The sequence below is a fragment of the Lissotriton helveticus genome, chromosome 1_1 (assembly GCF_964261635.1).
Source record: "Lissotriton helveticus chromosome 1_1, aLisHel1.1, whole genome shotgun sequence".
Classification (NCBI taxonomy): Eukaryota; Metazoa; Chordata; class Amphibia; order Caudata; family Salamandridae; genus Lissotriton; species Lissotriton helveticus.
In genome coordinates, this window is record NC_136057.1 from 278,295,028 (window position 1) to 278,319,982 (window position 24,955).

At 45.2% G+C, this 24,955-nt stretch overlaps 1 protein-coding gene across 1 annotated transcript in view; it reads right to left on the reverse strand.

Moving 5' to 3' along the window:
• Window positions 1–24,955, reverse strand: part of KDM7A (lysine demethylase 7A) — a 351,499-nt gene that overhangs the window by 118,097 nt on the left and 208,447 nt on the right. The window contains exon 10 of the mRNA XM_078668115.1: window positions 13,227–13,318. Coding sequence (XP_078524241.1) covers window positions 13,227–13,318 — 92 coding nt within the window. The remainder of the gene's footprint in view (window positions 1–13,226; window positions 13,319–24,955) is intronic.

A 24,955-nucleotide genomic window follows, 5' to 3' on the forward strand; every position in this document is an offset into this window, starting at 1 on the left:
GGAATAATTACAAAAGGACTGGCCAGTCCCCCCATCCCCAAGTACACCTCAAGGGACTAGCAACTGAAAAACAATGATAGGAAACATTAAATAGCCAGTTAGAAGTGTCCCTCATCGCACCTCAAAAAACAAACACAAATGGTGCCTGCCAAGACAGGTGACACCCACCCACAATGCTTGAGATGAGAGGCTCTAGACAAAGCTCGCAAGTAAAAAAACATCCTACAAAATCAGGTAAGAACGGTCTAACACAATGAACAGCTTTGCAATGATTAACAGGTCTCAAAACTGGCTTCAGCCTACCGGGTGCATTTGATTCAGTATGCCACCTATAAAAATCCATGTACGCCTTCCAAAGAAACCCATTTTCTAAGTGGGATAGAATAGCTGTCTTGTCAATTGCACACACATACCGATCGCCAATCAAGAACTCTTGACAATATAAGTCTGAGCAACATAACCAATAAGAGATGAGAAAACAAACGTGTCACGACTGAAATACTGCAACACAAAGCAAAGGGTAATGAATGCTCATGAAAAGGCACTCTAAGAAAACAAAACGGACAAATTATTACAAGATTCGGCATAACAAATGGTGGAAAAGGGAGGGTGCGACATTTTGAAAATGTAGATGAGTGAATTGTGAAAGAATCTATGGCAAGATGATATATATTGAGACATCAACAAATGAACACAAGAAGGAAGATATTAGGCTCTGCATAAAAATGATTGGCGACGGCGAGTGTGACAATGTATAAATTAAAAAAAATATAGTCAATTTAGACAGCGAATGAGGACAGCAGACTTGAGGATACCGCCTACGCTAACTTAGAAGACTGTGGGAAGGCACTACAAGTAAAATACAGGAGGATTGCATCACGGAGACATGGCACAAAAGAACTAGGCAGACTGTAGTCAAGGACAGCACAAGGAATCATAACAGAAGGGTTGGAGACGGATCCTACATAGAAAAGTTAAAAGCCACCTTCAAATCTATGAAGGTGTTCCAACTTCCCCCAGACAAGCCACAAATTACAGGATTCAGAGACAGTGGTCAGGTGAAAAAGGCATGAACCTGCAGAGCACTCTTTCCATTTGACGACTCGCAGAATCAGGCTGCCTTCAAAATACACTAAATAGATCTCAAGGTATGTATGCAATTCACGTTTTTTTAAGCTAGTCAAATGTGATGGAATTTTTGCTCTACCTCTCAGAAGTTACTTTCTACAACAAGTGGACCTATATAAACATACGAGTTACTTACCTTTGGTAAGTATGTATCTGGTAGAGACGATTCTAGCGGCAGATTCCTTAACGTAGAATTATCCCCAGACGTAAGACTGGATCCGGAAAATGTTCTTTGCCACAGTATCTCTGCGCGCCGGGGGGAGGCGGCACCACGTGACTCCTCCCTGACATCGTCCAGAGGCGTGACGTCAGCAAGGTCACATAAGCCCCACCCCGGCGCGCCGACGTCAGTTTTCTTCTGAGAACTTTTCCGCGACAACGCAGAGCCATCACAAACAAAAACTATGAGAATATGGAAACAGTGTGCAAAAAAATCAGCTAAACAGAAAGGGAAAAAAATGAATGGTGAGGTACAGCACCATCCGGAGTAGTGCCAGGCACTATGGCACCAAAAGTCATAGAAGGAAAGAGCAGAGCACAGCTACAGCTAGGCAACTATGCAAGCAAATATGACAGCCTCCCTGGAGGCAGAAAGCATGTGAAAAAAATTACAGCAGAAAAAGAGGCCTACATCCACAGTCCAGAAGCAGTGAAGGAAAACAAAGCCAGAACAGAAGAGGAACAACAATTTACCCAAGACAACACCAACAAGGAGAGGGCATCTCCTGTAAAGAGCTAAGGGCCGATGTACAGCCAAGGGACCCCAACTCAGAGGACTGCAGAGGAGACAGAAAGCACAAGCAATGGAAAGGAAGAAGAGCACGAGTAGGCCCCATACTGGAAGACCAGGGTGCAGGGACGCATAAGTACCCATGAAATCACCAACCAATCCCCAGAAAGGAAAGAGTGGATCAAATAACAAAACGAAGCATCCCACTAGGGAGGAAGTGAGGGAGAGCACTTGCAGAAGACAAAACCACCCAGAGGCAGGCGTGTGCAGAAGACCAAGCTAAGGGTCATCGCAGAACGGGGAGGAAGAGCAGGTCGAGAAGGAATCTGCGGCTAAAATCGGCTCTACCAGATACATCGTTAGCGAAGGTAAGTAACTCGTACATCTGATACATACTACTAGCCGCAGATTCCTTAACGTAGAATAGATACCCGAGCCATACCCAGAAGGGCGGAGGGCCTGCGAGAGAACCTCCCAGCAGGAGCACAGGGGATGTGTAATGGGGGCAAGAAGGGCGGCCCCCACCTAGCAGAAGGAAGCAAGGACAAGGCGAAGGGAGGCCAGGATACCCGAAGCCCATCCCAGGTACCAGAAAGCCCCGGAGGGACAGACAACAGCAGATGAGTACCAAGAAAGAAAAGAATCCCCAAACTCCAAGGAGAAGAGGCAGAAATGGAGGCATAGCCCTCCACAAGAGAGCACCCACGGTGAAGGGGACAGCTGGACCGGCCTCAGCCTCAAGTCAGCGGACAAGGAAGGAACGGCTCCACATCCAAGAAAAGCAGGTGTGAGAAGAAAGGCATAGTCTCGCATGGCTCCAGCAGAACAAGAGGCAGGAGCACAAGGGCCTACGCCAAGGCCCCGGGACGTGGACCAGAAAGAGCAGGTGTGCGTAGCCAGCAGCTGGCAAATACCATGTAGCCGAGCACCCAGAGCAAGCAGAGTGCAAGACGAAGGCAAAGGCCAGGAAAATCCAGAACACCCCCTAAGGGAGACCAGTCCGGGCATAAACCAACCCACGAAAGAACCGGGACCAGCTAGAAGAGAAGAGGAGAACAAATAGGACTAAGCTGTCAACCAGAACACAGGAAAACACCAGGAAACCTATCCCTCCCTGGAACACCAGACAGAGGACCAGGCCGAAACGCCAGATAAACAAGCATTTGCAATGCAATCGGTCTCACCTTTGGGAACTTATATGTATTAACTATGCAGCACATTAGCCTGGCTGCTGAAACATCTACTGTTCTTTACCATGGAGGGAAAGTAAGCACCAAACAGGGTGACACGCCAGGTATGGAGAGAAATATTGCATTTTAGCGGGAAATGGTATAGTCCAAAGCTCTGTTTTTAATATAAAATCAGGGCCTTCGGTGGTCATATCACTGAAAATACAAGATTTGAAAACAATAGATTGGCTACAGGTGCTGCTTGTGGAATGCAATGTCTATGGATTGGAATCTAGAGAATGCTAAAGTGATTCTGGTATTTTACTGACCACTGCTGGTCGTTTTCTATCAAGACAGTTAAATAGAGGCAGATGAACAGAAAAAAAGTCCCTATGTGGATGCAGACAAGTCCTAGGGCTGATCTCCTGAGCCCAAAAAAGTACAAACACACATAAGTATAAACTAAAGCATATACAAGAGGTCTTGAATGCTCAAACTAACAAGCATTGGAAATGCAATAGGTCTTGCATTAGAAAAGTTGGAGCTATTGGTTTTGTAAATGACAATTTTTTTTTAATGTGTTGGTCTAGAATATAGCAAAATTAATAGCTTTGTCATTTACAATGCCAATAGTTTTAACTTTCCCAAATGTGACACCTATAGCATTTGTAATGCAATATGTGTTGTATTTACGTGACTTAGAAGTATTGATATTACAAATAACAATGGCTTATTTTTTTAAAATAAATACTCAAATAAAAGTTATTCTAAAAATCATTGGTTTCCTTTCTCTTCATTTGTACGTGCTTTTAACCACGTATTTGATAAAACATGCTTGCCTGCCATGTTCTACACAACACCTTTTTGGGTCTCGCTGGTAATGCATCCAAAGGATGCATGTGTCCAGCTGGAGACGTATAGTTATCGGTCTGGGGGGAAGGAGGACAAGAGGGTGTACGAGCTTTTTCTCCTGGATTCGTGTGCGCGAACGCGCACGTTCCGTCCTGCGCCGCGCGCCGTGCCCTTCCCTCCCATACTCCCAGCCTAACGCGCATGCATGCACACAGATACACACACGCGCGCACATGCACTTACACAGACACGCAGGCACCCAGACAGGCAACCCCCCTTCCCCCCACAGTCACACACACACACACGCATACACACAGACTCCAAGACACATGCACGCACGCACGCTCACACACAGACACAGCCCGCCGCCGCACGCGCACACACACATGTCCCCCGCCCTCGCAGCCCAGCAAGAAGGCGAAGCCCCACTCACCGGCAGCAGGACTCTTCCTCCCTTCTTCGGCACCGGGGCGCAGGGTAGGCTCCTGCCTGCTCCGGTGCTCCAAACAATCGCGGCTCTTCCGTGGGAGGCGGGGTAGGCTCCCGCCCTCCTACTTCCTGTTTCCGGTTGTCCCGCCCGGCCTGCCTGACTTCCTGGTCGCAGGCCGGCGGCGTTGCGTTGACTTGGTGGAGTCGAGCAATGTAATCGGTAACTCCATGTGGGGCCTTCACTTGTGGAATTCTCACCAATCTTCACTTTTTCTATTCCACTACATCCACTGATGCTACTTATAAAGCTTACTCTCTGTGCTTTACCAAGAAGCTTGTTCCTTTATTTTTCAAATGTTTCCTTTTTTAGATGCTTCCGTTGCGCTTCTGGGATGCCATCTAAGTCATGTAAATACAAAACATATTGCATTACAAATGCTATAGGTATCACATTTGCGAAAGTTATAACTATTGGCATTGTAAATGACAAAGCTATTAATTTAGCTATTTAAAAAAAAAAAACATAAATAAAAACTTTGCCATTTACAATACCAATAGCTCAAACTTTCCTAATGCGAGACCCATTGCATTGCAAATGCTTGTTAATATGTCTAGCCGTCTGTCAGACTGAAGAGCAAATGGAGGACTATTACAGTACCGAAGACATCAAAAGGATCCTGCAAATGGAGCATGCATTACTTGCCAGATTAGGCAAGGAGTTGTGTGCACTGCATTGTTTAAAAACTTGTTTGTGAGCGCCGAGGTGCCTCATGCATACTGACAGCCGTATTTAGCAACTGCGCCCGTCTGATATCATCATTGGGATCAAAGAGGTCACATGTTTGTAGGGTAATACATGGATGCAGCCTTCGCCTGCTTTCTGTTTCTATGGGACTCCTAAGGATTGTCATGACGCGGTACGCTAGAGACCTCAATCTACTATACAATTGATTTTCATAGGGCCCTGTCTGCCCTGCTGGGCACAGGCTGGTAGCGTGCAGAAAAGTGTCCTCCAAGGTAGTGCAAATGTTACAGTTCCATACAGAGGGACCCTTGGTTTGCCAAATAGTTTTTAAAGAGGGACTGATACATTTTCCTTAATAATGTTGGGTTTCCATAGCATGTTTTAAACCGTAATAATATTATGAACTTGTTAGTATGTGCTCTTCACAGTGTGCGTGTGCTATTTTAAATTTTTTGCATTCTTCAGATGATGTCAGTAACGTCATCATGAAGAACATTTCAGTCCTTGGGCAACCGTACAGCTCAGTAACTTAAGCAGCAGCTGTCTTGTGTGTTAAATGCTAGGCAAAGGTTTATATAGCATTGGTTCTACTCTGCCATTAATTCTCACAGTTAAAAATATGAAAGTTACTGGGGTCTGAGTGCTGAGATCTTCCGCTAGACTTGTGTGAAAGCAAATCAAAACCTTTTGTCCAGTGCAGTCTGTCCTGCTAATTTACATTAGAAGAAACTAGCAATTCAGCTCAAAGCCATGGAAGTCGCCGCGAACACTATTTCCCAGCATGGTCTCTTTGATTCAGTCGCAGCATGAGTGCAGGGTCACTGCTCAATAAGAACGAGGTAGTGAGGGATGGGGCGTGCGAGACTGCGAGTGTATAATTGAGTGACTGAGTAGGTTTGTGGTTGAGTTGTGGGTAAGCGGGCGGGCGTGCGAGTGTGAGTGAAAGTTACAGTAAGAGTCAGTGACTTGGGGAACATATGGGTACGTTTGCGGAGTGGCCTGGCAATGAAAAGAGAGAGAAAGGGAGTTTGGAAAATGAGCGAGTTTGAGCGACCAGGGTGACCCAGCGAGAGGGTAAACAAGTCGGGCGGCACAACAGGGGCAGAAAAAAAAAAAACGCGGCCGGGAAATGAAAACCTTTGATGCAGCAAGGAGCGGAGCGGATTCCTTTGAAGAGCTGCTGGAGGCACCAAGCTGGGGAACAGATGGCTGGCTTTGATGTGTACGCGCGTTTTATGTCAATGCGCTTGCGCATTGAGCTTGCTTTTCAAGGGCACTGCATGAAATCGCCAGTTTGGTTAAGCTCTGGATAAGCCCCTATATTCTCGCAAGCGCATTGACAGGCAAGACCTAAAAAGGGCGGAACACCACAGCACAACGCCGTAGATGGCATGCCAAAGCTGGCCCAGCGATGCAGCGGATACTAAAATGACAGAACCTGGAGCAGCACAAGCTACCCCCGACAAGAGCAAAGAAACCGCACCAGCGGTATCCAGCTACACGTACCCCACTTAGGGTAAGACACGTCCCATAGAAAACATGGGAACCACTCTTGGGGAAAAATCCTGCATCAGAAGACAAGAACATAAGGACCTGCGGTTAGAACCACAGACGGCTTAACAACCAGCCAAAAAATACACACTTGACAAAAGGGCTGAACCAGCAGCCAACAAAAGAGAGGGGCCGACCAAGGGACCCCGAAGGCACGTCAAACCACACAGAACCTATAAACGGGCAACTCAAACACCAGATTCCAGGAAGCAGGTGGGATAACGTCTCCCATCAAATCCCAGAGGATCAACAAGGAAGCCTACGGAGCGGCCGGAGGACGGATCACCGCAAAGAGACGCTGAATTGCCAAGTCCGCAAGAGTATTAAACAAAAGGACCCAATCAAAGAGCAGGTCAACCAGACGCTCCCTAATATTTTCAAGAAAAACAGCATCCCTCAGCAAAGCATGGCGATGGAGAGCCACAGAACTGGCCATAGCACGGACGAGAGCTTCAGCAACATCCAAGGCCGCATGAAGAATAAACGCAGCTAACTCTCGACCATCCAACTTATGGTGTCAGAGATCAGCGCTGGCACCCTCATGGGAGACATAAGAAAGAAGGGACTCCACAGAATCCCACAGGCTGGAGGTAGCCTTGGCCAACACACAGGGTGTTGAGCGCCCGCAAATCAGCACTGGATGAAGCGAAGATGTCACGCCCCCATGAATCCAATCACCGGGCCTCCCGAGACGGAGGAAGCATCACAGGCAAGGACGGAAAAGCAGTCCGCAGAAGAGCCTTGACCTAGGAAAGGCAGACTGGGTCGTGCAGAGTAGGACGGTGGCAATGCAGGAGTGGCTGAAGCACTGGATCACCCGTGGTGTGACGCCCCCAAACCCCCAGAAGAGAATTGTGGAGCGATGCTTCAAAAGGAAGGAACAGCTCCCGTCCACCAGAGCCCTGGTGGAGAACTTCCAAGAGGTTATCTGTAGGAAATGGGGTGACAGGGTCACCCATCTGCAAAATGCCAGCGGCTGTGGAAATAGCCCAAACAAAGTCAACACCGGCCTCCGTAGGGCGCCATGGGGGGAGAAATTAATTCTTCGGTGAGGGGGTGTGGGGAACCTGAGGGGCCCCCGGGGAAGGCAGAGAAGCCGGTGGAGGATCTGAGGATTTAGGCTTTGGGGACGGCAAGGAGCACTCCCTGGAAGACGCCGGTGAAAAAGCAACAATACGGCGTCCTGTCTCCAGCGAGGAAGAGACCAGTAGATGACTAACCTCCAGAGAGGAAGGTGCCTCAGGAGACAAATCAAGGACCCGACTCCCGGCATGGCCCCGTGGAGTCCGCCACAGGCACCTGCTCAACGTCGACCGGAGCCAGAGTGGCACTGGCGGCGCAGAGTCGAACTCCACCACCACGTGCTCCCTGGGAGAATGGGGCGGGTCGGAGCCGGTTTGGCTAAGGAACGGCACCAAAAAGGCACCGGCTCAACCTCACTCTGGGCAGCCGCCCGCATAGAGGACCGAGAGGGACTCGGGAAAGCCCCCCAGGCCCGGCCTCTTCCCGCAACACCGCCAGGGCCGGAGAGGAAAGCCTTCGGCACCCAAACTGCGCTGACTCGGCCTCTGGCGAGGCAGCTGCCTGCTCAGAGGGCCGAGGGGACAAGCCCCGAGTCCCGGCTACCTCCTGCAACGCCACAGGGAGCCCCGTAGGGATTTGCGGCGAGGCAGGGACGCCACATGTCCAAGAGTGGAGCCCTGAAGGACCTCACCTTGACGACACCACCCTCCTACAACCTGAAGCCGAACCAATTGGCGACTCCGCGGAAGGCCCAGCGCGAGGCATGGGATCCGCGGATGTCTCAGTAGGTGGAGGAGGGGCCAAAGAAGCCTGCACAGCCGTAGAGTAGGCTTTAATTTGGGCCTTCGTCCCCCTGACGCCAGGAAACGGCTGGTAGGGTGGCAACTGGCGGGGGCGCACATCCAGAGGGGAACACGCGCCCTCCGCCGAATGAGGACAAAACCTCGAAGACAAGCTGCAGGACCTACCAGCTGGCGAGCAACGCCCTTGGGGCCATGGCGCAGGGCGATGCTGCAGACTGAATCGGCGGTTCCTGGCTTCCGAGGTAGGGGACGGACGCTGGGACGACACCGACCTGGACAAGCCGGCCAACAGCAATTTCATCCGGTGCACCCGCCGGGACTTCGGTTTGAGGTGCTGACAAGCTTCGCAGTCCGTACAGTCCTGGTGCTCGCCCAAGCACCACATACAGATTGGGTGAGGTTCAGTCGTCGACATCTGATGTGCACAATCAGTACACGTCTTGCAGCCCGAAAGCATTCGCACACTGTTCCTCGAAGCAAAGCGTGAAAAGGAGGCCTAAAAACAGGCCAGGACATGATCCGGATCCGCGTTGCACACGGAAAAGAGAAAAAACTGATGTCAGCGCACCGGGTGGGGCTTATGTGACCTTGCTGACGTTACGCCCGTTGACGACGTCAGGGTGGAGTCACGTGGTACTGCCACCCGGTGCGCAGAGATGCTGTGGCAAAGAAAATTTTCGGGATCCAGCCTTACGTCGGTCTTTCTATGTTAAGGAATCTGCGGCTAGTAGTCTATCAGATATATCAATTAATAAAACTATGGCTGTGGAATGCAGTCTGTAAGGCAGTGTTAAAGAAAAGGAGAACAAACGGTGAATGAGGCACTGTCAAACAGACGAAAACACTGCCTGTAAAAAGATAATTACCGACAATAACTAACAATATTTACAGCCAGCAAGTCACTGTATATGTAAGCAGAGGGTGTAGCCTAAACAGTAAGACACTGCAAAAGAAAGAATGAAAATTGCAGAAGTGAGAAACCACACATGAAAGAAGAAGATTAAGGGTGGATAACAGAACACTAAAGGAGAATATAAGGAATGCAAAAAACGAAACTAGATAAGAAATCCGTGAATGATAACTGCATGCAATGAAACACTGCAGGGGAGGATGAAGCATGCAGCCTGTGAGACACTGATGAAGGAGAGAATTGCAGCCAGGGAGACTAAACAGGAAAGCAGAGGATCAGGATTGCAGAAAATGAGGCACTACAAGAAAGAAGAGGCAGAGGGGGCTGCCACCAATGAGAAACTACCAAAGAAAGGGAGAACTGAGAATGAAGGTTGTAGACTGAAATGTTACATACGAGACAAAGCTGGTGAGATCTTGAAGTGGAGGTTGAAGTATGCAGCAAGTAACACTATTATAGTTGAGGATGAAGAAGAAAAGTGATGGAAGTTTAGAGACTTATAAACACAAGAAAGGTGAAATATTAAAAAAAGGAGGATGAGAACTTCAGTCAGTGAGACGGCACAAAAAGCAGTATATGAGGACGAAAGCCTGTGAGACACTATACAATAGAGCAGATGAAGATTGTAGCCAATGAGAGACTACACAAAAAAGCAGCTATGACGACAGGCGCAAATAAGGCACTATACAAGAGAGCAGATGACTAGGGTTGCAGACAGTGAAGCACTGATAAAGAGAAGACCGCAGCCCGTGTGAGACTAATTAAGAAGCCAAGTGATTAGGACTTCAGAAAATGAAGCACTACTTAAGAAAAGATGAAGGACAACAGCCAATAAAACATTACTAAAGAAAGGTGAGACAAAGGATGATGCATGCAGATAGAGACGCCACAAGCAAAAGGAAAATCAGATTTGCAAGTGGTGAGATGGTACATGAAGCAGCAGAGCTAAAAGACTGCAGCCAATGAAAGTGGGCCAGAATTACGAACAGGGAAGCACTGCATATTAACGGCATTCTGAGGATTGTATTATGCACAACAGAGAAATAAAGACAGTGATGCTGAACTGTTGGGGCATAGAGTGTAGCTGTGTTCATAGGATAGAGCCTTCCGTTCAAGATGCATTCTGGCTTCTAAAACTGAAGTGTGCCACAGCTGTTCAAGGAATTGTGTGACCCACACATGTGTCAACAAGAAAGACATTTCACTTACCTTTGCAGAAATCACAAGATTAAGCTGTCACCTTCCCCAAGCTAATAGGAAAGTGTACAGACAAAAGAGAAAGTGTTTCTATTTGTACAGACTCAACATAGCACATATGCAAATACGTTCAACATAAGTGATTTTTGGAGAACTGCTTGACCACGTGTAGTTTAACAATCAATTCTAACAGACTGGCTGAGTCCATAATGAAATGAACTTTCACCTGTATGATGAGAGTAAAAAAAAATGTATTTAAAAAAAAAACGATGTATTACCATTACCAAAATTGGCACTGGTTTCCTCCTACACGATATATGTATCGCTCAGAACGCTCTGGGTTTATAGTCTATGACCAGCTGCGGACATATTTATCAATTCTCAGGTGTGCAGTTCCGAAAAGGTCCAAATTATTTATTTTGATGAGTGGTCCATTAGGAGGTCAGAAACAGCATTAATGTTTATGAGCAAGAGCCCTTAACCACCAATTGGTGGCATGCTTCATCATTGGGCTCATTCTCCTGCTCGGACTGCACTGCCCAACATGCTCTTTCGCAGAGGTCTTTTTTTCAAAATCAGTCCAAAAAATTCAAATTCATAGACTTGTATGTGAAATGTTGAATGGCCGAAGAAATAGCTTAAAGAGTTCAAATTAACTAGAGAAACCCCCCTACATATTCTATTTGATCATAGAAGAAGGTCTTTGTTAATAGTAAAAACAATGGCAATCTTAGGTAAATAATGTTCCTTAGTATCTAGTCGGGGTCAACATGTTTCTGCCTATTGCAGTCCTTACGTGGATCGGTGTCAATTCGTCAGGACCTATGAATGAGTGCCTAATCTACATAGATGGCACTACCCAAGTCTGAAGGTACTCAAAAATGCCCCTAAGGTGGACCCTCACTTGGTGTCACACAGCTAGGGAGTCTAAAAACGTCCCTTTTTTGGGAATACACATCGACTGTAAAGGATGTGGCATGTCCGCCTACTGTGGCAGTTGAGGAGCTTGATGTTGAACTCCAAATTTGAGAGTCTGAATCACCCCTGCCCTCGCCACTGTTTACAAAAGTTTAAAGGCTTTAAAGTGTGCACACCTGCTTCCTCTCATCCCCCAACAAAAGTGATGATATGCCTGAATCTATCAGATGAAGCAACGTTTCCATTCCAATAAATCATTGCTGTATGGGCGTTGAGCCAGGAGAGCTCAACAGCAAGCAGAAGAAATACAAACACTTTTTATATAGTGCATGCAACAGCTTCAATTTCCTTCAATAAAAAAACACACAAACCAACTAGTATTATGTGGACCATTTTCTCAGAAAAGAACTAATGGACAGCAGACATCTGGGTTTACTATATGGAATGATTAGCGTTTAGATGGACTGTCTAGCGGTACAACTGGAATCTTCACTAATGATGCTTTTTAATATTCAGGGCCAGCTAATGCCGAGAGGACACTGAGAAAGTAACTGTGTACTACCACAGGAAGGCAGAAGCCAAAATGGGTTTCTTCAGTCAATGCATCAAATTGCCATTTCTTTCTAGGTTACATTAGATTATTCACATGGAATCTGTTCTAAACCAACTTCAGGGAACCTCCTTGCTACACGAAACAGACTGCATATTGATCAAATATAGTTTTGCCACTTGCCATTTATACCCTGCAATGGGGGCAATTAAATGCTACGTTTTTATTTTTCTAACATTGTATATTTTCAAATTACATTGTTTTCTCTACGTCAAAGGTGGGGGTATGATTGGGAGGTGTAGAGGTGTGTTTGCTTTGATATCTGCTTAGTTATTTGAAACGCTGATTACACAATACTTTAATTTACAATAAATGCATGCTGCAAAAAGTCCTGTTAACCACACAAGGCTAAGTGTGGGCATTGAGCCTTCAAACCGCATATATAAAGGCACCTTTTCAATATTCCGTTTTTCAGGGCTACTCTCAAGAGTATTTAGGGATACTGTAAATATTTGACTTGTACTGATAGTTGAACACCCTTAAAGAAATTCCACAAAGGTAGACGTAAAATGAAGGTGTATACCAAAGTAAACAAATATAAATGTAGGAGTGAGAAAAATATATACACCTTAACCTAAATAAATTAAAAATGAGCAAAAAATAGTATATGTTTTTATGATGCACCAAGGCTAATAATGCAAGGAAGGTGAAACATACGTTTGTATTTAAAGTTTATTATACATTAAAAGTGGCAACATTAATGCCTGGAGATCGAGAGCTCATGTATTGGTGTTTATTAAAGAGTCCATTTCCACAAAAGGGAGGGAAGCGTTTCTTTATAAAGGTACAAATAGCTGGAAATAGAACATGCAGGATGTCATAAATTAATCAGTTTTGTTTAGGCATGTGAAAATAATTGTAAGCTAAAGGAAAAAGAATAAAAAATATTTTTCAAGAAAAATTATTTTTTTCAGTCAATGGTATATTTGAATTGAAGACTTTCAAAACGATTTGGCATAAAATGATTAAAAGAAGTTGCCACAATTGAAAGGGCAAATTAAAGACTATTTTACTCCAGCTTCCAGGATAAGTGTCTTAAGAAATCCATGGCCTTTTCAATATTTAAAAGGATGCAGGGTTACATGGTATTTAAAGAACCCCTTACAGGTTTGTCCTGGATATTTGCATTAACGTTTTATGTTCCATAACAATTTTACTTACTTCTTTCTTCATCCAGGATTTCAGCGCAGTAACCAATGCTTTGACGCCCTGGGCCAAGTAGTTTGGTGGATGGAATCCATCTTCTCTGAGCTCTGAAGAAGAGAAATCAACAAAGACCAATATATTTGCACTTTTAAAGAAATCTTGAGAATTGGAACCATTGAAGTAGCGACAAATGCATAAACAATGTTGGTTGAAAGCAAGGTGTTCGCACCAGTGCATCTTTTCTGGGTAAACTACAGGCAGAAGTCCCAGTACCCGCCTTCTGTTGCATGACCTCATTACTTAACATTTGCAAAACTGCATTCTAGTTGCCATTTTAAAATCGGCCTCTGACTGTGTCCAACTTTAAGAACCTCTTCATGAAAGAATCCGCAGATTTCTACTACAGGAAAAATACATTGTGTACACATCAGATGCTTTTAAAGTACATCTGTCTGACTGTTTTGCATCTCCCATGGAGGCTTCAAAGTAAAAATGATACGTCAATCCATTTCAAAGTTTAGACGGCACTTATTGTGTCTGTCCAATGCTTTGTTTAGGGCATGTCTAACTCTTGTGAACCAGGATTTCAATGCACAAATCAATTCAAGGCCCTTAAACTCTTCAGTGCCAGAGACCACATGCTGAACCAAGACCAGGCATTTGTCTCCTTCTGATAGAAGGCTTACCTACTGAATATAACCATGTGGCGGGCTCTTCTGCTCAAGGGGACCAGATGCAATAAGTATTAACTAGGGGCCGAGTGGGATACCAAAATTTTAGTTAATATGTTGTAAAGGTGCAAATACATGCAATGTGTGGGGTGGGCATCTTTCTCTACAGTCTTAACAAGAAATGACGAATTGATGTGAAAAGGAATAAGACATTATGTGTCCCCAGAAAGAGCTTATAATCAACCTCAAAAGCCATAAAACCTTTGCATTCCAGAGATAAAGCCATTTTAAAAATGTCCTTAAAAGGATCTTTGTATTTAAAATCTTAACTTCGCACTACCATGCAGTAAAAGCTCAGAGCGGGCCCCCTTTAAGAGGATCCCAGCCTGGACGTCATTTAGCTGTCACACCTTCAATCCATGGCTTGGTGCTTGTGGCCCCTGGCTTCGAGGTGGCATAATCGGTGCCAGGATCACAGGGACAGCTCGTCCTTATGGTGGGCTGTTGCCACTCCAATCGACTTGTTTTCAGTTAGTTTTTTTTAATACACTAATAGTGAAGTACGAGTTACTTACCTTCAGTAACAATGTATCCGGTAGAGAAGATTCTAGCCGCAGATTCCTTAACGTAGAATTATCCCCAGGCGTGAGACTGGATCCGGAAAACTTTTTGCCACAGCACCCCTGCGTGCCGGGGGGACGGCACCACGTGACTTCGCCCTGACATCCTACGCGTCCGTGACGTCGGCGAGGATACACAAGTCCCACCCCGGAGCGCCTACGTCAGTTTTCTTCGGAGAACTTTTCCACGCCACAACACAGAGCCATCACTAACAAAAAAGTAAGAGAATACTGGAACAGTGTGCGAAAAAACCCCGCTAAACAGAAGCGAAAGAAACAATGGTGAGGAACAGAACCATCCAGAATAGAGCCAGGTACTGTGGCACCAAGATCTCGAATGAAAGAACAGGGCACCGCTACTGGAAAGCAATCCTGCAACAAATACAACAACCTCCCCGAGCAGAAGCATGTGAAATATGCAGCAGACCTAGAAGTCCGGAGCCACCGCCTGTAACATAAAGGGACACCGAGGACAGAACGGAGAGCAATGACCATTTAACCTCAGACCACACCAGCAGGGCGAAAGTCTCCCGAACGCTTAAGTCGAGACCAACCAAGGAACCGCAACCCCAAGGACTGACAAAGGCAGAAGTGCAAGCAACAAAGGAAAGAAGAAGCAAAGGCGAACCCCACACTGGAGATCAGGGTGCAGGGGGGCAGAAGTGCCCATAAAGTCAAGAATGGAACAACAAGGCAAACATCCTCTGAAGGAGGGAGTAAGAAAGACACTCGCAAAAGTCAACCACCCAGAGGCAGGCGAGTGCATAAGGCCCTCACAGAACGGGGAGGAAGGGCGGGTCGTGAAGGAATCTGCGGCTAGAATCGGCTCTACCAGATACATCGTTACCGGAGGTAAGTAACTCTTACATCTTATAGAGACTACTAGCCGCAGATCCCTTAAGGTAGAATAGAAACCCTAGCCATACCCCGACAGGTGACAATTGCCAGACAGGGAAATAACACAGTTCTCCCCAACAAGGGATGAGCCACAGGGACAGGGGAAAGAGCCCAGTCCCCCCCTCAAGCAGACTAGAACCATAGTGTTGCGGAGAACAGCACCCCACATGTGTCATCACGATAAGCGGCAGCCCTTCCCTCACCAAGCAGTAGAAGGAAGGGCAATACGAAAGGCGACCAGTAGCCAATGCACCAGGGACCTCCATCGGAAGCCCCAGGTACAGACAATGAGAAGAGGACCCGCAGCTAAAGGACCAGGGACTTCCCCCGAAAGCCCCAGGTACAGGCAACGCAGGGGAGCACCAAGGAAGAAGAGCAACACAGACTCCAAAGAGAAGAGCAGAAAACTAGGGCAAGAACCCTTCACCGGGAACACACCCAGTGAAGAGGGCGGCCGAACTCTGGACGTCAACAGGCCAGACAGAACAGCACCTCAGTAATAAGGCAGGTTGAAGAAAAAGACCTAGTCTGAGAAGTATTTTACAGTTAAGAAATCCAGGGCTAGTGCCCAAATTAACTATAAATCCGTAAATATCTATTTCATATTTGAATTGTATTACAAGGGAGACAAAAAGAGCCAATAATGAGGTACACCCAAAGTGCAATGACTAAATACAGAAATGAACCTAGTATTAGTCAAAAAAATCCAATTTTAAAATAAGATGAACAGAAGCGAAAATTTTAACAAAAAATAGCAAAGTGATGTCGTAAGCTTATCAAATAGTTGTTTTTGAAGAACATAATAAAAAGAAGAATGCAGAACATAACCAATATCTCTAATATCTGAAATATAACCATCATATGTAGAGAATATGAATCACATTGAATTTACTGCATAATTGGCAAATTCAATACACCCCTGCCAGAGAAATTCATTAGTAAAACTAAGAACCCAGTTAAACCAATAAAAACCCTTCAATTTGAGTGGAATTCATAAAAGCCAATAAATACAATAAATATTTCATCATATCTAAAACTCAACAATGATATATATACACACAATCAGATATTAAAAGAATTCCAAACTTGATTTTACACAGAATTCCATTGAATAAGCAGCAGAATCTCAAAGAGTAGTTTCATTTCATCATAGAAAGTAAGAACATATCTACATTGATTGTAACACAACAGATCATATTTTACAGTTTAAAGGAAGTTGACCAAATCCTCTCCATTGTTAAGCCCAATCGGCATTTTCGTGTTGAGGCGCACAATGTATTGACTCTCTAGTTGACGTAGTTTCTTTTCCCGGTTCCCTCCTCTAATAGATTTAGGAACCGCGTCAATAACAAAATATTTTAATTCCTGAAAGTTATTTTGGTGCACTAATTTAAAATGTCGGGCAACCGGATAAGACGGATCTGAATTGACGATTGCCCGTAAGTGCTGCAAAATACGGTTAAAAACAGGAAGTTTAGTGCTGCCGACATAAAACAATTGACAACTGCATTCTAAAATATAGACTGCGAAATCAGTTTTACAAGTAAAATAGCCTGTAATTTGATTAGGCATATTTGAAAAAGGATCTATAAAGGTCTGTTTATTCGTCCCAAACTTGCAAGCAAGACATGAACTGCATTTAAAAAAGCCTTTCTTGTTAGTTAGCCAGTTGACAAGACTGACTGTCTCAGAGCTTGTTCTTACCAAAGCATCCCTCATAGAGGGTGCTCTCCTAAAAGTAATAGTAGGCTGTGTTGCAAGTTCAGGTGCTAATGTCAGATCCGTTTTCAAGATAGGCCAATGTTTACGGACTATTTTTCTTATTTCCCTTTCTTGACTACTGAACGTAGTAATAAGTCTCACCACTGGTTTTGCTTGAACCACAGAAGTTACAGTTGTTTCATCTAAATGAAAAGCATCAGCCGATGCTGACCCTTTTCTCAATTTAGCCAATGCAAGTTCTAAAATTTTCGGGTCATAACCTCTGGCGAGAAACCTATTTTTAGATTCGGTTAGACAGATGTTCAAATCAATTTCTCTGCTACAGATTCTTTGAATTCTTAAAAACTCCCCATAAGGGATACTTTTAATAAGGTGCTTAGGATGGGCACTGTTGGCATGGAGTATAGAATTACCAGATGTAATCTTCCTGTGTAGTTTAGTACAGATGACATTTTCTTCTACAAAGATCTCAACATCCAAAAACTCAACTTTGGTGTTACTAATTTGAGCCGTAAATTCAAGATTGAGTGAATTTTTATTGATCTTGCTCACAAAATCCAAAGCAGATTCTTTGGAACCCTTCCAGATGACACACACGTCATCGATGAATCTCCACCATCGAATGACATGGTCAACAAGCTCATTTTTAAAGGTCTCAGCTAGGACGTGCTTCTCCCACCAGCCTACGTGTAGACACGCATAGCTGGGGGAGAAGCACGCCCCCATCGCAACACCCCTTAGTTGCTGGTATAATTCCTTATTGAAAATAAAGAAGTTATTGTTCAGACAGAGTTCTGTCATACGCAGCAACATTTTGGTGTGTTCATTATAGCAGACATTTCTATCAGATAAAAAAATGACTTCTAGCATTTAAACCAGCTGAATGATCAATACTGGTATATAATGAACAGATGTCCATCACTAAAAAGTGATAATTTTCTTCACATTTGACCTCTTAGTTTTTCCAAAAAATGACCCATGTCCCTGATAAATGAAGGAAGGTTAGTAACAATCATGAAGAAAGAAAATCAACATATTTAGACATGGCCTCCAATAAACTTCCTTGAGCAGAAATTACTGGACGCCCTGGTACTGGGGTGACTGGTTTATGAACCTTAGGCAAAAGGTACAATGTGGGAGTAATAGGGAACTCAGTTTTTAAAAAATTGAATTCATCCTTATTAATTAAACCCTCCCTCTTCCACTGCAAAAGTTCTTTTTGAATCATTTCTTTGACCTTAAGCAAATTGGGAAAGGCTACCTGCTTATAACAACTAGTGTCACTCAGCTGTTTTTTAGCCTCATCCATATATGCTGCCCGCGGCCAGAGAACAATATTCCCGCCTTTATCGGCTTTATTAACAATGATATTTTTATCCTTGCCAATTTTGTCCATAAGGCGTGAATATTGTTGTTCTCTATATTGTCTATGTTCGTTTATTAGAAAGGCAGGTTCTATGCAGGTTCTTCAAATCATCAACCACACAATCACCAAATACATCAATTGCATCCATAACCATGATAGGCATAAAAGTAGAAGGTGGACGAAAGTGCGTTTGGGCAGCCTTGCCTGTGATAATACCCATACCCAAAAGATCCTCCTGAGTACTGATAGATCTCATATCATTTGTTTCGGCCAAATCATTCACAGTTCTTAACATAGGAACATCAGAGATCTGGAAAGCAGCACTAGGTTGGCTTGCGGTATCAATAGCTGATGCTTTGGCATTAACATTCTTCAATTTATGGAATTTCATTAACTTGAGCTTTCTAATGAATTTAAAGACGTCAATTCTAGATTGAACATATTTAAAATCTTTTTTTGGACAATAAGAAAGTCCCAAAGCCAATAACTGAAGTTCTGCCGTGTTTAATTCTAGTTCAGTCATATTGATAACAGTGTTGACATCTGCTGTGTTCACTATTTCTGTGTTCTCCTCCTCTTTTTTTTGTTTCTTTTGTTGAATCCGCCGCGCTTTCCGCCTCTCTTTGCATCGCTTGTTCCTCCGGCGGCATTTTGAGATTGAGGTTGTACTCGCGGTATTCTCGGCCTGAGGGTTTGCCGACGGTCTTCGATCATAAACCCCAATTCTTCAGAGGGGCTGAAACTGGGAGGCTCATGAATCATTGTAACTGACAAATCAGTAGGAATGGACTCCACACTGCTGGAAAGACAACTTTCTCCTGAAATGGATGCTGCATCGGTACCTTGATTGATAGATATTAGCGGTGGCTGTTTTTTATTTGTCGCTAATTTCTTCACTGAATCAAAACATTTTGCAAATGTAAAAATACGTCCAGTTTCATAGTCGCGCTTGTCGCGCGCAAACTTGGTGATTTTTCTGTTCATTATTACATTCTCATGCTTATCCAAACGTTTTTGTATTGCCTCTCTGCCTTTTTTGACCAGATCCTTTTGGTCAAGAGCATCTAATGCGGCAAGTGTTATATCAATTTGAGCAACAATCTCATTTCGATCAATTTCTGCACATTTAACCAACATGCACACCATATTCATAGAGCAGTCCAGGTTGTTAGTCGCCCATTCCTTTATATATATGGTCCTGTCATGTAGAGAACACACTGGACAAGGCCTCAAGGGACATTGGCAAGAACAAATTTAAAGAGTTTCCTCAACAGCCCAATCCAGTGTTTTACCGGTTACCCACTTGCTTTTCTTTATAAAGGGTGTCTCCTAGAAATCCTCATATACCCAAACCGAACTTTATAATTGCAATATGGTGGGGAGGGTGGGGGGTGTTGTTACAGCTCCTGCATTCCATCTAAGAAACCGACTACAAAATGTGTATGTCGCAAGCGCGTTGTGGCACTGCCCAAGTTAACCACTCCCACCTCTAAGAGAGCAGGCTCCATCTTCATTTCCCGCTTTGCATATTTTGGCAGCAGAATCGATTACCGATTTTGCGGGCCAAGGGTGCTGCATTTTGGCTTAAATTGAGTGAGAAATGAGAAGCATGAGGGCGAGGATAAAGCAGAAATAGCTTGACATGATCGGACATGGAGAGGGCACATTGACATCCTGTTTAAGAGGACAGATGAGAGAAAGTGGAACAAGAGTATCAATGAGATGGGCTGGAGTCCGGGAGCAATGCATTGTACACAGTGATGGCGAGCATAGTTGATGCTGTGGGACTCTAGGGCCTCTGCGGCCACAGTTAAGGAAGCAATGCATTGTACACAGTGATGGCGAGCATAGTTGATGCTGTGAGACTCTAGGGCCTCTGCGGCCACAGTTCAGGAAGCAATGCATTGTACACAGTGATGGCGAGCATAGTTGATGCTGTGAGACTCTAGGGCCTCTGCGGCCACAGTTCAGGAAGCAATGCATTGAACACTGACTGCGAGCATAGTTGATGCTGTGAGACTCTAGGGCCTCTGCGGCCACAGTTCAGGAAGCAATGCATTGAACACAGTGATGGCGAGCATAGTTGATGCTGTGAGACTCTAGGGCCTCTGCGGCCACAGTTCAGGAAGCAATGCATTGAACACAGTGATGGCAGGCATAGTTGATGCTGTGGGACTCTAGGGCCTCTGCGGCCACAGTTCAGGAAGCAATGCATTGAACACAGTGATGGCAGGCATAGTTGATGCTGTGGGACTCTAGGGCCTCTGCGGCCACAGTTCAGGAAGCAATGCATTGTACACAGTGATGGCGAGCATAGTTGATGCTGTGAAACTCTAGGGCCTCTGCGGCCACAGTTCAGGAAGCAATGCATTAAACACAGTGACTGCGAGCATAGTTGATGCTGTGGGACTCTAGGGCTTCTGCGGCCAGAGTTCAGGAAGCAATGCATTGTACACCGTGATGGCGAGCATAGTTGATGCTGTTGGACTCTACGGCCTCAGTGGCCACAGTTCAGGAAGCAATGCATTGAACACAGTCTGGCTAACATAGTTAATGCTGTGGGACTCTAGGGCCTCAGCGGCCACAGTTCAGGAAGCAATGCATTGAACACAGTGATGGCGAGCATAGTTGATGCTGTGAGACTCTAGGGCCTCTGCGGCCACAGTTCAGGAAGCAATGCATTGAACACAGTGATGGTGAGCATAGTTGCTGCTGTGGGACTCTAGGGCCTCTGCGGCCACAGTTCAGGAAGCAATGCATTGAACACTGACTGCGAGCATAGTTGATGCTGTGAGACTCTAGGGCCTCTGCGGCCACAGTTCAGGAAGCAATGCATTGAATACAGTCTGGCTAACATAGTTAATGCTGTTGGACTCTAGGGCCTCAGCGGCCACAGTTCAGGAAGCAATGCATTGTACACAGTAATGGCTAACATAGATAATGCTGTGGGACTCTAGGGCCTCAGCGGCCACAGTTCAGGAAGCAATGCATTGTACACAGTAATGGCTAACATAGATAATGCTGTGGGACTCTAGGGCCTCTGCGGCCACAGTTCAGGAAGCAATGCATTGAACACAGTGATGGCGAGCATAGTTGATGCTGTGAGACTCTAGGGCCTCTGCGGCCACAGTTCAGGAAGCAATGCATTGAACACAGTGATGGCAGGCATAGTTGATGCTGTGGGACTCTAGGGCCTCTGCGGCCACAGTTCAGGAAGCAATGCATTGTACACAGTGATGGCGAGCATAGTTGATGCTGTGAAACTCTAGGGCCTCTGCGGCCACAGTTCAGGAAGCAATGCATTAAACACAGTGACTGCGAGCATAGTTGATGCTGTGGGACTCTAGGGCTTCTGCGGCCAGAGTTCAGGAAGCAATGCATTGTACACCGTGATGGCGAGCATAGTTGATGCTGTTGGACTCTACGGCCTCAGCGGCCACAGTTCAGGAAGCAATGCATTGAACACAGTCTGGCTAACATAGTTAATGCTGTGGGACTCTAGGGCCTCAGCGGCCACAGTTCAGGAAGCAATGCATTGAACACAGTGATGGCGAGCATAGTTGATGCTGTGAGACTCTAGGGCCTCTGCGGCCACAGTTCAGGAAGCAATGCATTGAACACAGTGATGGCGAGCATAGTTGCTGCTGTGGGACTCTAGGGCCTCTGCGGCCACAGTTCAGGAAGCAATGCATTGAACACTGACTGCGAGCATAGTTGATGCTGTGAGACTCTAGGGCCTCTGCGGCCACAGTTCAGGAAGCAATGCATTGAATACAGTCTGGCTAACATAGTTAATTCTGTTGGACTCTAGGGCCTCAGCGGCCACAGTTCAGGAAGCAATGCATTGTACACAGTAATGGCTAACATAGATAATGCTGTGGGACTCTAGGGACTCAGCGGCCACAGTTCAGGAAGCAATGCATTGTACACAGTAATGGCTAACATAGATAATGCTGTGGGACTCTAGGGCCTCAGCGGCCACAGTTCAGGAAGCAATGCATTGTACACAGTAATGGCTAACATAGATAATGCTGTGGGACTCTAGGGCCTCAGCGGCCACAGTTCAGGAAGCAATGCATTGTACACAGTAATGGCTAACATAGATAATGCTGTGGGACTCTAGGGCCTCAGCGGCCACAGTTCAGGAAGCAATGCATTGTACACAGTAATGGCTAACATAGATAATGCTGTGGGACTCTAGGGCCTCAGCGGCCACAGTTCAGGAAGCAATGCATTGTACACAGTAATGGCTAACATAGTTAATGCTGTGGGACTCTAGGGCCTCAGCAGCCACAGTTCAGGAAGCAATGCATTGTACACAGTAATGGCTAACATAGATAATGCTGTGGGACTCTAGGGCCTCTGCGGCCACAGTTCAGGAAGCAATGCATTGTACACAGTAATGGCTAACATAGTTAATGCTGTGGGACTCTAGGGCCTCAGCGGCCACAGTTCAGGAAGCAATGCATTGTACACAGTAATGGCTAACATAGATAATGCTGTGGGACTCTAGGGCCTCAGCGGCCACAGTTCAGGAAGCAATGCATTGTACACAGTAATGGCTAACATAGATAATGCTGTGGGACTCTAGGGCCTCAGCGGCCACAGTTCAGGAAGCAATGCATTGTACACAGTAATGGCTAACATAGTTAATGCTGTGGGACTCTAGGGCCTCTGCAGCCACAGTTCAGAGAGTGGTTCACTGTACTAGGTAACAGTTAGTGCGGTGGGACTAAAGGGCCTTCACAGCCTCACTGTCCTTGCTGTGCGATGGCCCACCCCCCCGCTGCGCGAGTGGGGCATGGTTGAAATGCGGATGCTTTGGGTTGGTATTGAGCAGCAGAGTGAAGTGGTGGAGACCATTACAAGCAGGCACAGATGCGACTGGGCACCATTCCAAGCAGGGTCGGTTGGGTCCAAAGAGTGGCGTAGTGCCCAATGCTTCTACCGAACAAACCAATATGTGGTTATGGTTTTTAACTTGGCTTTCTCTTAACTAATTATTAAAACGTTTCTACAGCTAAAAGTGGCAAAAAAGACAAAGAACCAGCTAGTAGTTTAAAATAAAAACTATGGGAGACCGGCATTGTTAGATAGATGTATTAAGAACCTAGGATGTAACTTGTTAAGAAAACCTTAATAACACAGACTCAACCCAAACTCACAAGATGAGAACAATCTAAGAGAAGGCGAGCAAAGTCATCAGTTCAACAAACTGGCACAAGCCGTGCTCATAACCAATCTTTTTCATTTGACTCCCAGGCATGGTTTAGCAATATTGGTGAAAGCATGCTACAACCCAAACAAAATACATACATGGCATATAGGGATTTGTCCTAAAAACGTCAACTAAAATATATTTCAAAGCAGAGCACAGCAACCTAACTACTTTTGGCCAGTAATTTGATTCAGTCGAACTAATCACCTGCAGACTGAGAAATGGGAGCTGTGGCCCTGTACAACTCAAGGAGACCGCAAAAGGCCTAACTCACTGAAGTTAAAAGGCATCACTTGAGCCGAGAAAGCTCTTCACATATTCAACACAGACTCAGCTCAAGACTGTCAGCAGACATTGCAGATCTTACTTTTCAATGAATGCAACTCACTGAAAACATTATTCAACAACCAAAGGTGGAAATACACCTCCTTACAGAGGAAAATGAGCATCTGTTGTAGGTAGTCGCAAGAAATGTTGGAAAAGGCAAGCGGTACCAAATGAGAATTTGAAAAAATAGGACTGCACAAAACGAACGTTTTTTTCCTAACATTATTACTCAAAGAATTCAATTGTGACATTTAAAAAAATTAAACAGATTCGACCATAGACTGGAAGTATTCAGTACATTTAAAACATTAATGCAATCTGAGGTGGAGCCATTCTTCAGGTGTTGTGCAGCATCTGTTCTGTGGTACGTTATTAAACTCCTTTTTCAGCAATTCTGAGCTCTTGTGGGAGGGAGGAGGTGGGGGAAACCAACGAGGTTTCTTCTGAAGCCCAATAGTGAGCGTTACTTTTTTGTTTAAACAACAACAAAAAAAGACACCACATATGATAAATAGTAACTCAACAAATCCAGTGGAGTAGCATGCTTTCTATCCATGGTTTCCGTTCTAAACTTACCCTTTTTACAATGATACTAGTCATTACCAACGTGAGGGGGCGATAGTAGCCCCTTGGTCATGCATCCAAAGCAAAGGTCTGTAACGACACTGTGTCCGTGTAGGTCGGGGGCACTGGCAGGGCACAGTAGATTCTTCAGCTTTCATGATTTCCATAGCGAATATTCACATTGTGAACTTACATACAACATAGTAGTTAGGCATGATTTTGCATCTGTATGCATTACATGGGAAGTGCTGCATGGGTGTGGCCTAGTACTGGCACATCTGGTCTAGACTGAGAAGGGATTACTGGCAAGTCTGAAGAGCTGGACTTCAATCTTCAGGGGCCAGTGGGGCTCATTTGCT